The sequence below is a fragment of the Suricata suricatta genome, chromosome 2 (assembly GCF_006229205.1).
Source record: "Suricata suricatta isolate VVHF042 chromosome 2, meerkat_22Aug2017_6uvM2_HiC, whole genome shotgun sequence".
Classification (NCBI taxonomy): domain Eukaryota; kingdom Metazoa; phylum Chordata; class Mammalia; order Carnivora; family Herpestidae; genus Suricata; species Suricata suricatta.
This window is the reverse complement of record NC_043701.1, coordinates 96083941-96096842: the sequence shown is the minus strand read 5'-3', so window position 1 is coordinate 96096842 and position 12902 is coordinate 96083941. Positions and strand designations below refer to the sequence as shown.

The 12902-nt window shown below is 42.5% G+C and overlaps 1 protein-coding gene across 1 annotated transcript in view; it reads right to left on the bottom strand.

Annotated features, from left to right (window-relative positions):
- Positions 1-12902, bottom strand: part of DNAH11 (dynein axonemal heavy chain 11) — a 335444-nt gene that overhangs the window by 129813 nt on the left and 192729 nt on the right. The window contains 3 exon segments of the mRNA XM_029929863.1: positions 8670-8812; positions 9244-9367; positions 10854-11016. Of these exon segments, the coding sequence (XP_029785723.1) occupies positions 8670-8812; positions 9244-9367; positions 10854-11016 (430 nt within the window).

Genomic DNA, 12902 nt, shown 5'->3' with positions numbered 1-12902 from the left:
CTGCTGCCAAAGCCGGCACGTGAACTGCACTCTGCTCCATCCGAGGAGGGAGAAAGAACAAGAACAACAAGGAAACCTCAACTGGGACCTGAAGAAAAATACTATGAAATCAAGAAAAATCTCAAAAGCATCCAGCAGATTTAAAGAAAGGTAATTCCACTGGAGTACAGAAGAACCACCGCCCCCAAAAAGGACAAAAACCCATTCCACACTCTCCAAAGTCCAGAAGGAACATTATAAAAACCTATAACAAGATTGGGGTGCCTGGGTGGCTCAGTTGGTGAAGCATCTGACTTTGGCTCAGGACAAGATCTCATGGTTCGTGGGTTCCACCGTGTCGGGCTCTGTGCTGACAGCTTGGAGCCTGGAGCCTGCTTCGGATTCTGTGTCTCCCTCTCTCTCTGCCTGTCCCTCGTTCACACTCTTTCTCTCTCTTTCAAAAATAAATAAACATTAAAAAAAATAAAAACCATAATAAGAGAATAGGCCAAGATAAAGGGACAGGATAGAACAAGGGGTTTTATGAAAGAATATATATGATAAAACACAAAACTTCTTCCTAAAAATATTAAAAATATCATAAGCTTACATTTAATCCAATGCTTAAGGATGGAAAGCCTAATAAAAAATAAGACAAAGATGCTACTGTCGTCAATTTGAAGCTTTAAGTGCTGTGCAAAAATTCTAACTATTGTAATGAACAGAAAAGAGGTAATTCTTAGAAAAACTAGAGCACCTGGGTGGCTCCATTGATTGGCTGTCCAACTGCTACAATGGGCTCAGGTCACAATCCCAGGGCTGTGGGATTGAGCCCCACATGGGGCTATGCTCTGAGTGTGAAGCCTGGTTAAGAGTCTGTCTGTCTGTCTGTCTGTCTCTCTCTCCCCCGCTCTCTTTTTCTCTTTCCCCCTGTCTCTCTCCCTCTGCCCTCTCCCTGTTCATGCTCACTCAGTCTCTAAAATAAGAAAAAAAATAGAAAGGAGGAGTAAAAATTCAAAGGTGATGTAACTATCTACTCTTAAGTACAAAGTACAAAACCTACTGGAGCGTTCAATGAACTGATGCAAACAAACAAGCATCTCTCGCTCCCTCCCTCCCATGGCATTCTTATCTGCCCACTGGATCTGTTAGAAAATTTGGCAAGAGCAAAAAATACTGTAAAATATTAAGAACTTGAGAAATGTGTAAAACATACGAAGACAGCAGCTGCTTTCCTGAAAATCAAGGAAGACATTTGACTCAATGACAAGATGTGCCACGTTCCCGGAGAGGACCGTTCTGAAGGAACTTACTCCTTCCACACTCACTGACAACATTTAGGTGGTTCTAGTGATTCCCAACAATGCGAGTGGAGCTGAACCAAGGAGTCTACAGTTCATATGCAATGAAGAACACTAAGAACATCAAATGACATTTGTAAGGAGAGAACATCCACAATTCACACTGTTGGGGAATAAAACATAAGTTATAAATCATATGTAAGAACACCTCATGAATGAATGTAAACATTTAATACTGCAGATGTATTCACCACCCTCAAACTAGCCTATACATTCTCATACGATTTTTTAAAATGCTAAGCTGATTCCACAGTTCATCTGGTAAAGATATAAATAAGTAAATGTAGAAAAAAAAAAGATATTGCTCTACCAGATTCTGGAATATAATATAAAGCTACAATAAGCAAAGCAGTGTGATATTAAAAAAATTGTTTAATATTTACTTTGGAGAGAGAGACATAGATGGAGAATGAGTTGGGAACGGGCAGAAAAGAGAGGGAGACAGAGAATCTGAAGCAGGCTCCAGGCTCTGAGCTATCAGCAGAGAGCCTGATGTGGGGCTCGAACTCACAAACCATCAGACCATGACTCGAGCAGATGTCAGATGCTTAACTGACTGAGCCACTCAGGTACCCCAGCAGTGTGATAATGATGTAGGCAGAGATGAGCAGATTTATGGAGCATAACATAGTCAAAATTAGAATACCACATATTTAAAAATTTAGTATATGAGACAGCTAGCATTTCAAATCACTGATGAAAGGTTATATAATAAATGGTGTTTGGAGAATTTAGGGGCGGTGAGAGTAGAAAAGTCTTGAATGGTATACAACAATCTAGCACTAACCATTAAAAGTATTTTAAGTCCAGGTGCCTGGGTGGCTCAGTTGGTGAATGTCTGACTTCGGCTCAGGTCATGATCTCACGGTTCGTGGGTTCGAGCCCCACATTGAGCTCTGTGCTGACAGCTCAGAGCCTGGAGCCTGTCTTTTGGATTCTGTGTCTCCCTCTCTCCCTCTCTCTGCTCATGTTGTCTCTCTCTCTCTCGAAAATAAACCATTAAAAAAATTTTTTTTAAGTTTTTTAAGTCAATTTAAATAGAATTCAGAAGAATATCTCCATAACCATGAATTGGAAAATGCTTTCTAGAAAAGAATTAACACACAAAATCATGTAAGAAAAATTAGATATTTTTTAACAATATAAAACAAAAGTCACTGTAAACAAGGCAGGATTATGATGAACTTTCAGAAACACTGTCAACATGTAAAATAATAAGAACTTCATGGACATCGGAATATTACCCAGATATGGAAAGAATTCCTATAAATCAGTAAAAACTATACCAAACCATTAGGAAAATTGGTAAAGGGTATACTTGAGTAAAGTTGTTCTACAAACAGATACCTAGAATAAAGTATTCAGTGAAGGATTTCACTCCATACGTCAAACTCTCGGCATCATCTCTTTCCTATGGGAGCCTTCTAATGAAAAAGGCAAAAAGGGATATAGGGACAAGAGTGACAGATGTGAAAAAACCATCAGTTTGGAATACGTACTTTGCATGTGTTTATATACATACAGAAAACTGGAAGGAGATATACCATTATGTTTTCAGTACTCATATCTAGGCAATATAATTTAGCCTACTTTTTTTCTTCATATGGTCCTGTATTTTTTCTCTACAATGAACACCCATTCTTACATGATCAGAAATTACTCTCTCATTCTCTAAAAATACAAATCACGAGTGTGTGTATACATGCAGACACAGACAGACAGACACACACATACCCCTCAATAGACAGATACAAAACAAGAAAGGTATCCAGAGTCTTAGGAAATAATCAGGTGCAGTTGTATACATCAAGTGTTCCCTTCCCTATGGCATCAGATGTCCAAGAAGGAAGACGAGAAATAAAAGTTCGGGGGCTAACTAAAATCAACGGGAGAGAAGATGAATGTACTATACTCTAGTTGCAAGACGAGAATTATATGAAAAGATGCACATAGAAAGAAGGTGCCTGCATGGCTCAGTCGGTTGAGCATCTGATTTCTGCTCAGGTCATGATCTCACAGTGTGGGAGTTCGAGCCCCGCGTCAGGCTCTGCGCTGACAATGCGGAGCCCACTTGGGATTCTGTCTCCCTCTCTCCCTGCCTCTCCTCCCCCCAACTGTCTCTCAAAAATAAACAAACATTTTAAAAAGATTAAAAAGAAAAGATGTACATATGCAAACTTGAAGGAGACAAAGCACTTGGCATTTATTCATTGGCTTCCTTCAGGCAATCCAAGGGCTCACATCTGAGCGTCATTAATGCGAAGTGCCCTGGGGATTAAGAAGTCACATTCTGCACGCCAGCAGGTTCTCAACGCCCTTGCACTCCAAATGAACACTGGCTTTGGGTGGGGAGCGTGGGTAATGGGGTGGCAATGTCACATCATTTAGCCTGACCCGCCATGTGTGCTCACCAACCCTGTAACACATTTAGCTTCCCAGCTCGCCCCGCCAGGAATGAACACAAGGCAAGGATCAGCTCATCGGGAATTCTGAGTCGTTAGTACACGCTGGTGAGAATCACAATACATGAAACTACCACATGGCAAGCCACAGTTCTTTAAAAATCCAAGAATATGAGGGTGGTATTTATGGATTGAAGAGAAAGAAGCTAAAAGGTGAACCATTTTGATGCCATATTATTCCTCCCTCAGCCTAATAGGCTCATCACATCTCCTTCTTGTGATGCAGCAAACGTAGTGACAAGGTCAACAGGGTAAGGAGCATTTGAGGGAAATATCCTATTCTTCCCTAGCATTAAAAAAACAAACTCCCTCAACTCTTTTTAGTAGAAAAGAGATAGATTATTCAATTAGGAATTGAATTCAATGTGGCAATGGGAGGAGGGGGCGTGAATGATCCATATCTAACTTCAAAATAAATTCTAGCTGTGGGGTGAGGTCAATAGTGAAGAAGGGGCTCTGAAAAGAGACAAACACAGAACTGGTCCCAGCTTCGGGACGGCTCCTGAAGTGGAGTGGAAGGCGACAGGTGAAGGGAAAGATGGATGAGTTTAAAACGTAAAAATGTTAAAATTTCTGTACATCAATCTATACTGTACAAGTAAGTTCACAGAGCAAAACCGTGTAATTATCTCAGCAGAGGCTGGAAAGGAACTCAACAGCTACTTCCTTGACAAGATATATATTCTGAAGCAAAAGGCAACAAAAGACTTAATAGTAAAACATGAGAAACGTCCTTATTAATGTAAAAACCAACACAAAATTTCCACTACCGTCATAATTATTTAACGTTCAGTAAATTTAACAATGCAGTGAGGGAGGAAAACGGATACACAGAATATTAAAAGACACAATATAGCCCGCAGGCTATGTGATACCAACCAACAAAAAGAAACTACCAGAGAGGCTGGTTATAAAAATGTTTTTTTTAATTTTTAAAAAGCAGGTTATAATATTTAAAAATCAATAGCTCTCCTGTATACCAAAATATGCCATCAGAAAACCATGTGAAGGAAATATTCCCTCTATAAAAGACTTTATAAAGATTAAATTCTCCCCAATATAAAATAAGAGTCAGCACAATTATAATCAAAATTAAATGGAATATGTTTAGAATGTGACAAAATGATTCTGTTGTCTTTCCAGACATATAGAAGTGTGAGAACAAAGAAAACATAAACATGAATGGTGAGATATTGGATATAAAAATGTGTAATAAAACCCTAATGTACAAGGCTGGGATCAGTAGTACAGAGACCTATCAAGAAGACAGGGGCACCTGGATGGCTCGGTAGATTAAGCATCCAACTCTTGATTTCGGCTCAGGTCATGATCTCACAGCTCATGAGTTTGAGCCCCAAGTCTGACTTGGCACTGACAATGTGGAGAACGGAATTCTCTCCCTGCCTCTTTTTCCCTGCCCCTCTCCTGCTCTCTCTCTCTCTCCCTCTCTCTCAAAATAAACAAACATTTTTTTAAAAAGCTTAAAAAAAAGGGATCTAGAAATAGACCCAATATGACATATAATAAGGATATTACTTCAAATCAGTAAGGAAGGAATACAAGGTGTTAAGAGAAAACGATATCTTTTTGGAAAAAAAAAAATAACCTAAAACCTCTCAGCTCACTCTTCACCATTTATGGTAATAAATGTATTTTAGATGAGGTCAGGGTTTTTTTTTTTTAAATAAATTTATTCATTTCTTGCAAGGGACAGCGTATACATGCATGAAAGTGGGGGAGAGGCAGGGAGAAGGAGAAAAAGAATCCCAAGCAGAGCCTGACATGCGGCTTGAACCCTTTAACCATGAGATCATAACCTGAGCCGAAATCAAGAGCCGGGCACCCAAACAAACTGAACCACCCAGGTGCCCCCCTCGATATAGTAAAGTTTTAAATATAAAACATAAAAGTCTTGGAATGATGGATTTTGCTGCTATTCCAAAATCCACTTCTAATTTTATTCATAAAGGCCATGTGACAAGATCAAAAATTCACTTCCCCAGACTCCCTGGTAGGTAGAAACGGCAGGTGACACACTCGAGGCCACTAAGATATCAGCAGAGGGTCTTGGGGGGAAAGCTTGGGTTTCCTACTCGGAGGGTTCCATGCTGCCTCCCCGCCTTCCTGACTGGAACACAGACGCCGCCGCACTCATGTGGTGGCCATGAAGCAGGAGCCATTAGGAAAAGCACTGGCAGAAAGGAAACGTGATGAAACATAGGTGTCTAAGTTTTGGGATATACTCTTGTTTGCTGCCCAGCTGGGTTCTAACTGCTTCTAGTGAAAAGTTTTAGAATCTTGGAAAGAAAAGCTTTCCTAAATTTACCAGCAACTCTAAACCTGGAACAGAAAACACTGATTCATCTAATAAAAAAATGTCTTAAAACTTTAAAGTTATAAACAAATAAACATGTACTATATGCACATTTAAGTGACAAATCATAACTGGAAAAATACAAGAAATACATATGTAAGACTAAGTGCTTCGCATGCATAGGACTTTTATAAACAAAACCATGTGCGGGTAGATGGAAAAGTGGGCCCTTTCTAGCTTAGCCTCCGAAGTTACTCAGCATGTCCGCTGTCCCAGACTTGTAAGCCTGCCCTGATTCAGGAAGAAATGAAGAATACCCTACCTGTGTGAGCAAGAAGCACATCAAAGAACTGGCAGGTATAATTTAGAACCAGGATAAGCCATCAGTAATGGGGCCCCTGGGTGGCTCAGTCGGTTAAGCATCAACTTTAGGATTCAGCTCAGGTTGTGATCTCATAATTCATGAACTCAAGCCCCGCATCAGGCTCTGCATTGGCAGCACAGGAACTGCTTGGGGTTCTCTTTCCCTCTCTCTCTCTCTCACTCTCTCTCTCTTTTTGCTCCTTTCTATCTCAAAATATATAAATAAAAAATAAAACAAAACAAAACACTATAAGCTGTAACTACTGAACTTAGCAATTCTCCTAGGAATTCATCCTATGGATGAAAGCAAAGTTGTGTATAAAAGACATAGGTAAAGAATGTTCACTTTAGCATTATTTTAACAACGGTTCTCAAAATTTCTGTGTGCCTCAGCATTACCCAGAGGGCTTTTTAAACCATACATTGTGGATCCCATGCAGAGTTTCTGATTCAAGTGATCTGTGGGAGGACTGGAAAAGTTGGTCTATTTTTTTTTTTTTTTTGAGAGATAGACAAAGAGAGAATGTGCAAATCAGGAAGGGCAGAAGAAAAGAGAATCCTAAGCAGACGCCATTCTCGTGGAGCCAGACATGGGGCTTGATCCCATGACCCTGGGATCATGACCTCAGCCGAAATCAAGAGTTGGATGCTCAAATGACTCAGGCACCCTATGAAGCATGAAGTGGGGAGAGGCAGAGAGAGAGAGAGAGAAAAAAAAAACCCCTCAAGCAAGCTCCACACTGTCAGTGCAGAGCCTGATGTGGGACTTGATCCCAGGATTCTGGGATCATGACCTGAGCCAAAACTGAGTCAGAGGCACAATGGACTGAGCCCCCCAGGCATCCCAGACTTGCATTTCTAGTAAGTGTCTAGGTAATGGTACTATTGTTGCCCTACAAAAAGACTTTGATAGTGATTTATAACATTACCATCTCAAATTCTATTATTGTACTTGTTTCTCCATTTCATCAAGAAAATGTGATTCAAATGTACCACCATGGAAGACGGAGAAATCTCTGGCCTTGTTATGACCTGGCAAAAATATTCTTAGTAACATTTTGACAGGGAGAAAATGCTTTGGGCAAATGAACCGTAAATTCTGATCTCACGTCAGCCCACAATTGCTCAGTACGATTAATGTGGAATTTAAAAGAGCAGGGCGGAAGAGAACTGTACAGTCTCTCCAAGGAGAGGTATATTCATGGCTGCCACACTGCCCCACTCCCTTCCCTTGCGTGCTCCCAGGTCTACAGCATCCTTGAGCCTGTTACTTGCCACACAGGCCTGGCATACTAGAAGTAAGAGCCAAGTGGAAAGTGGCTAGGTTAGTAAGCTTTTCTATACTAGGAAGCCTGAATTTTCCTTAACTTGGCTTCCTCCCATGAGTTTCGATGTATATCCTATACTACTTGACCTTACTGCTGCTAGTATTGAGTTACATTTGACATCCCTATGAGCAGTACTGAGCTACACTGAAGCACAGATCAGTCTGGAAGGAACAGCCTCGGTTGAGACTCAGGTCATCCGGTTAATACGCCTATATTGCTTGCCATAAAGTACTGACACAATTCAATTCCTTAATTCAAGCCTCTCCCACTGCTCCCTGCATGATTTACAACCCCTTACCTCATCCTGATTTACTTCCAAGCCTAGAGATCCACCCCATTTGCAAAAACCGAACCTTGTGTTCCCGTTATTCAGGGCAATCTTGGGTTTCTCCAAAGGTCTACTGGACAGTCCAACCTTACACTTAGAGAAATGTTTGTCCTCTCCCTGAAGGCTCTTCCCCACCCAATGCTGCCCCATGGATTCCAATTCTCGCCTGAGGCATGGCACGTCCCTCCCTCAGGAGAGCCCACTGCAGGGAAGGACGCTGGGCTGGCTGGTAACCCACGGCACTGCGCACACCGGTCCCAGTCCCGTACTACAGCTCTTGTCAGCTCCTCTAGGACAAAGACACGTCCAGTTCAGTGAGCAGCGCACAGTCTGCTCACTGCAATGCTTTATACATGCTCAGGATCGGGGAAACCTTCAGACAGTGTACTCCAGACACGGGCATGTAATGATGCAAATGTCCTTACAAACTGAATGGCTGAAATGCAAACTCCTGGCACACACCCTGAAGTAGAACCATGTCAGAGTTCCAACAGCAGGTTTTAAATATGACGCATGGAAACAAGGGTTTCTTACTTTGAGCTGTAGCTGCACTCTGGCCAGAAAGAATTTCCAGCAATTTTCTCTGGAGTCCACCATGCCTAGACCACGAACTTCGTTACGAACTCCAGAAATTATGTTGTCTGCATCTTCATCGCTGAACAGATCCGGGATTTCTCCTGCTCCCCAACAAAGGAGTAGAATTACTGACAGGCAGTCATAATTTCAACTTTAGATAGGACTTCTTAATGCTTGGATTGCTTTCTAATACAAAGTTCGGTTTAAATGATAAAGAGTTGGAAATCAGAAATGCCATTTTATTTTTTTTTTGTATTTGCGAGTCACACAACACACGGAGGACGAGCTGCAGGGCACACACCCACTGAGCTCGTCCCTGGAGGAACAACACTTACTACTTTCCCGAACGCTCCTAAACTGAAGGCAGACTAAGCAAGCAATTCACCTCAAATTAGTTAGGTTTATAGGTTTCTCCCCAAAGACTGTCCCAGCAAGCACCTCAAAGACAAATTATCTCTCTTTAAAGTTCACTGCAACTACAGGTAATTTGTCACTGGGGAAGATCTTTCAAGGAATGTGTTGGTTTAATCACCTGATGCCAGCAAGTCATTAATCAGCACGAGGAAGCTCTCATCTAGAACCTGGGCATCTGTCAGCAGGAACACAGTGGGCATGTTCTTGGCTCCGGTTCTGATGTACAAATTGGCAAGATCTGCCTGTAAGGAAAGGAGACCATCATTCACGCGTTGTTGTGACGCTGACGTGGCGCTGGGACTGTGTGAGGGCCAGCGCGGGGGCAGGATGGTGGGAGAGCCGCGTGCTGTACTTCCTCTTGCTTACCTACGTGTTCTCTCCCCCCCCCCCCCCCGTGGCCCCACACGGGGTCCACAGCACGACATCACCTCCGTCTCTGGCGATATAATGATGCGCGTCAGGTCTGGGGCCCAATGGAACATAGCGATGAAAGCCAGCGGCTGATGGACAACCCTTTCCTCACAGTCCGAAAATGAATTTGGCGACGCCTTTACCAAGCAATGCGGTAAAAGGAAGAAACTGCTCATTTCAACTATTTCAGTGAAAACAGTTTTCGTTGAGTTATGGATTTACTTTTGCTTAGAAATATTGAAAGCATGGGATTTTTTTCCCCCTTTTTGGCTGAAAACGGCCACATATCACCCACATGTCACTGGCCACAAACTCTGAATATTACTTTGTAAGTACTGCTGATTAGAAAGCCCAATCAAAAAAAATTTAATGTTTATTTATTTTTGAGTGATAGAGACAGAGGGGCAGGAGAGAGGGAGACACAGAATCCAAAGCAGACTCTAAGCTCCAAGCTGTCAGCACAGAGCCCAATGTGTGGCTTGAACTCACGGACGGCGAGATTATGACCTGGGCCGAAGTCAGAGGCTTAACCAACTGAGCCACCCAGGCGCCCCAAAGCCAAATTTTTTTACTTTAAATTTTAGTTGGTCCACATACAGTGCATAGTGGTTTCAGGAGTAGAGTCCAGGGGTCCATCACTTACATACAGTGAATGCCCAGTGCTCATCACACCAAAGCAAAAGGCCAAATTTTAAAAGCACATGTATTCCTATCATGTTTTATTTTCATGATTGATTCAAAATGGAAGAAATCTACTTGCACTTGCGAAGGCAGTTTTTCTCCCCTTCCATCATACAGGAATACTAACTGTGCTGAACAGTGGGAAAACCATGCTGGTTAAAAGTACTTTTTAAATTAGAAATGTTTATTTTTTTTATTTTGAGAGACAGACAGAGGCAGAGAGAGAGGGAGAGAGAGAATCCCAAGTATGCTCCATGCTGTCAGCACAGAGCCCACTGCGGGACTTGATCCCATGACCATGAGATCGTGACCTGAGCTGAAATCAAGAGTCGGATACTGAACTGGCTGAGCCACCTGGGTGCCCCTAAAAGCAAGTATTTAATAAAATATTTTCTGAGTCCGGTACATAGGCTTATAGGCTTCTATACCTATAAACATTTATAGAATTTTACCATTACTAACTTTACCATGAAGAAGAAAAAGGCAAAGGTAACTAAATCAGCAGAAAGCTTTCCCCCTCTTGGTTGAGGAAGTCTTGGCCAAATATGGGAGTCAGAGCTAACACGGGCACGCTCCCAGGCCCTCCTTTATCTGCCAGGCAGGAGGGCAGACGGACCGCCTACCACCCTTGCTCACCCAGAGTTCGTGGATTCCAAAGCCTTGGCTCAGGGTGATCTGGAAGACCTCAAGGCTGCAAATGTAGGCTGCCAGGCGGGACAAGCTCTTCTTGCCGCTGCCGCCCACTCCGATCAAGAGCGCGTGACCCTGAGGGGTGCGAAGGATTCGGCTGATGCGGCACCTGGAGACAGACAGCACACTCAAGGCTAAAGAGCTTAGGGACTAGGTCTGTTTCACTTTTAAGAAACATTTCTACATACTAAATCTGAATTTTTATTTTTTCATTTTAGTTAAAAAATTTTTTTAAATGTTTATTTTTGATAGAGAGACAGTGTGGGCAGGGGAGGGACAGAGAGAGAGGCAGACACAGATCTGAAGCAGGCTCCGGGCTCTGAACTGTCAGGATAGAGCCTGACATAGGGCTCGAACCCACGAACTGTGAGATCATGACCTGAGCCAAAGTTGGACGCTTAACCGACTGAGCCACCCAGGCGCCCCCTGAATTTTTATTTTAAACCCTACATCCTCTCTTATCTGCTTCTGCATCAAAGATGTTCCCTGCATGCATCTGCCCTCACACTGGAGGCCTAACAACTGTCCTGTGCTAACCACATCTTGGACTATTGCTTTCTTTCTGTCCATACACAAGGCCTTTTCTTCTTCAATTAGCAAGAAAGACCCCAACTTTAAACCAGCATCCAAGTCCAGCAACTTGTGCCAGAAACTTCTGCTATAGAATTAGGTTGGAAAGAAGGGATTTGTGTAGATCAACAAACATCTGACTCGTGATTGACTTCACGCAGATTAACTATCCGTCTCTGTGATTCTTACTTCCCTTGCACTGAAGCTCTGTCTGTCCTTGGGCACTTCAGAAAATGTACTGAAACCTTTCAGAATTATTGAGTTACATCTCTGGCAAGGCCAAAGAGTCTCTTGCTCTGTATTAGTGAGGACATTCTGAAGGATTAAGCTACTGATATCATCCCCACATTTTACAGTTACAAATAAGTTGGCTCTAACATCATCTTGGTTGAAGAAATATGTCATAATTATATTATAAATATTAAGAACAGCAAAAATCCAAAATATAAGCACATGGCCATCCACATGCAAAAAGTTAGATGCCATCATGTCAGCTCTAGGGGGAATGTCAACTTCCAGCTTGAATGATCCACCTCAATGATTTTTTGACAAAAGCTCTTCCTGATAAAACGAAGCTGGGACCACTAATGCTGGGTCCGGCACCTCTCTGCTGAAAGCCTTCCGTAACCAAAAAGACAGGTTATCGTTACAAACTTAGCCCTTCCTCTGGGTTTTACTTGACATGACCACGCAGCAAGAGCACCTCAGGAAAGCTGCAAAATTACTCTCATGCAAGTGCGGCCCCAAGTTACAAAGCTGCTTCGAGGGTCATCCCTCCCCAGAATTTTAAGCCAAGTTCTACAAGCCCTCCAGGCCGTGCTCTGAAATCATCTCTAACCCTGAGTCAGTCACTCAGCACACTCCCTGATCAAAGAAGCAGCCTTCCTTTTTAGGCCGCTGAGAAGCCCAGGTTGAAGGATTTTGTGAGCAGAGTCTCTCTCTCCTTTAGCAGCAGCCCGAGATCTCTCACCCGCCCGGTAATGGGCAGACACAGGGTGTCCCAGCCCAGCGGGAAGAGCGGTCCTAATACTCCAATTAGCACCATGGTCACATTCTAACTAAAGCCTTCGTGTGATCAGAGGATTGCAACCACAAAGGGATCAATCAAACAACCAATACTTGACATGCTTATAATAAATCACAATGGGGAGATCCTAGAAGTCTTCCTTGGGCACTTGGCCTATAAACATTTTCAAGAGCTGCTTCTAACAACTAGATTCTCCACCTTTCATTGTGTGTTTCCAAATTCCTTCTTCCCAAACTTCCTTCTTTCTGGATTCATTTTTAAGCATGACTTCATTATTTTAACCTCTGCTGGAGAGATTGTTGGAATCTTTCACTTTGGAAAAGCCAGTGTTATCTATTAAAGGATGTCTTCTCAGATTCATATACTAAAGTCCTAGGGGCGCCTGGGTGACTCAAACA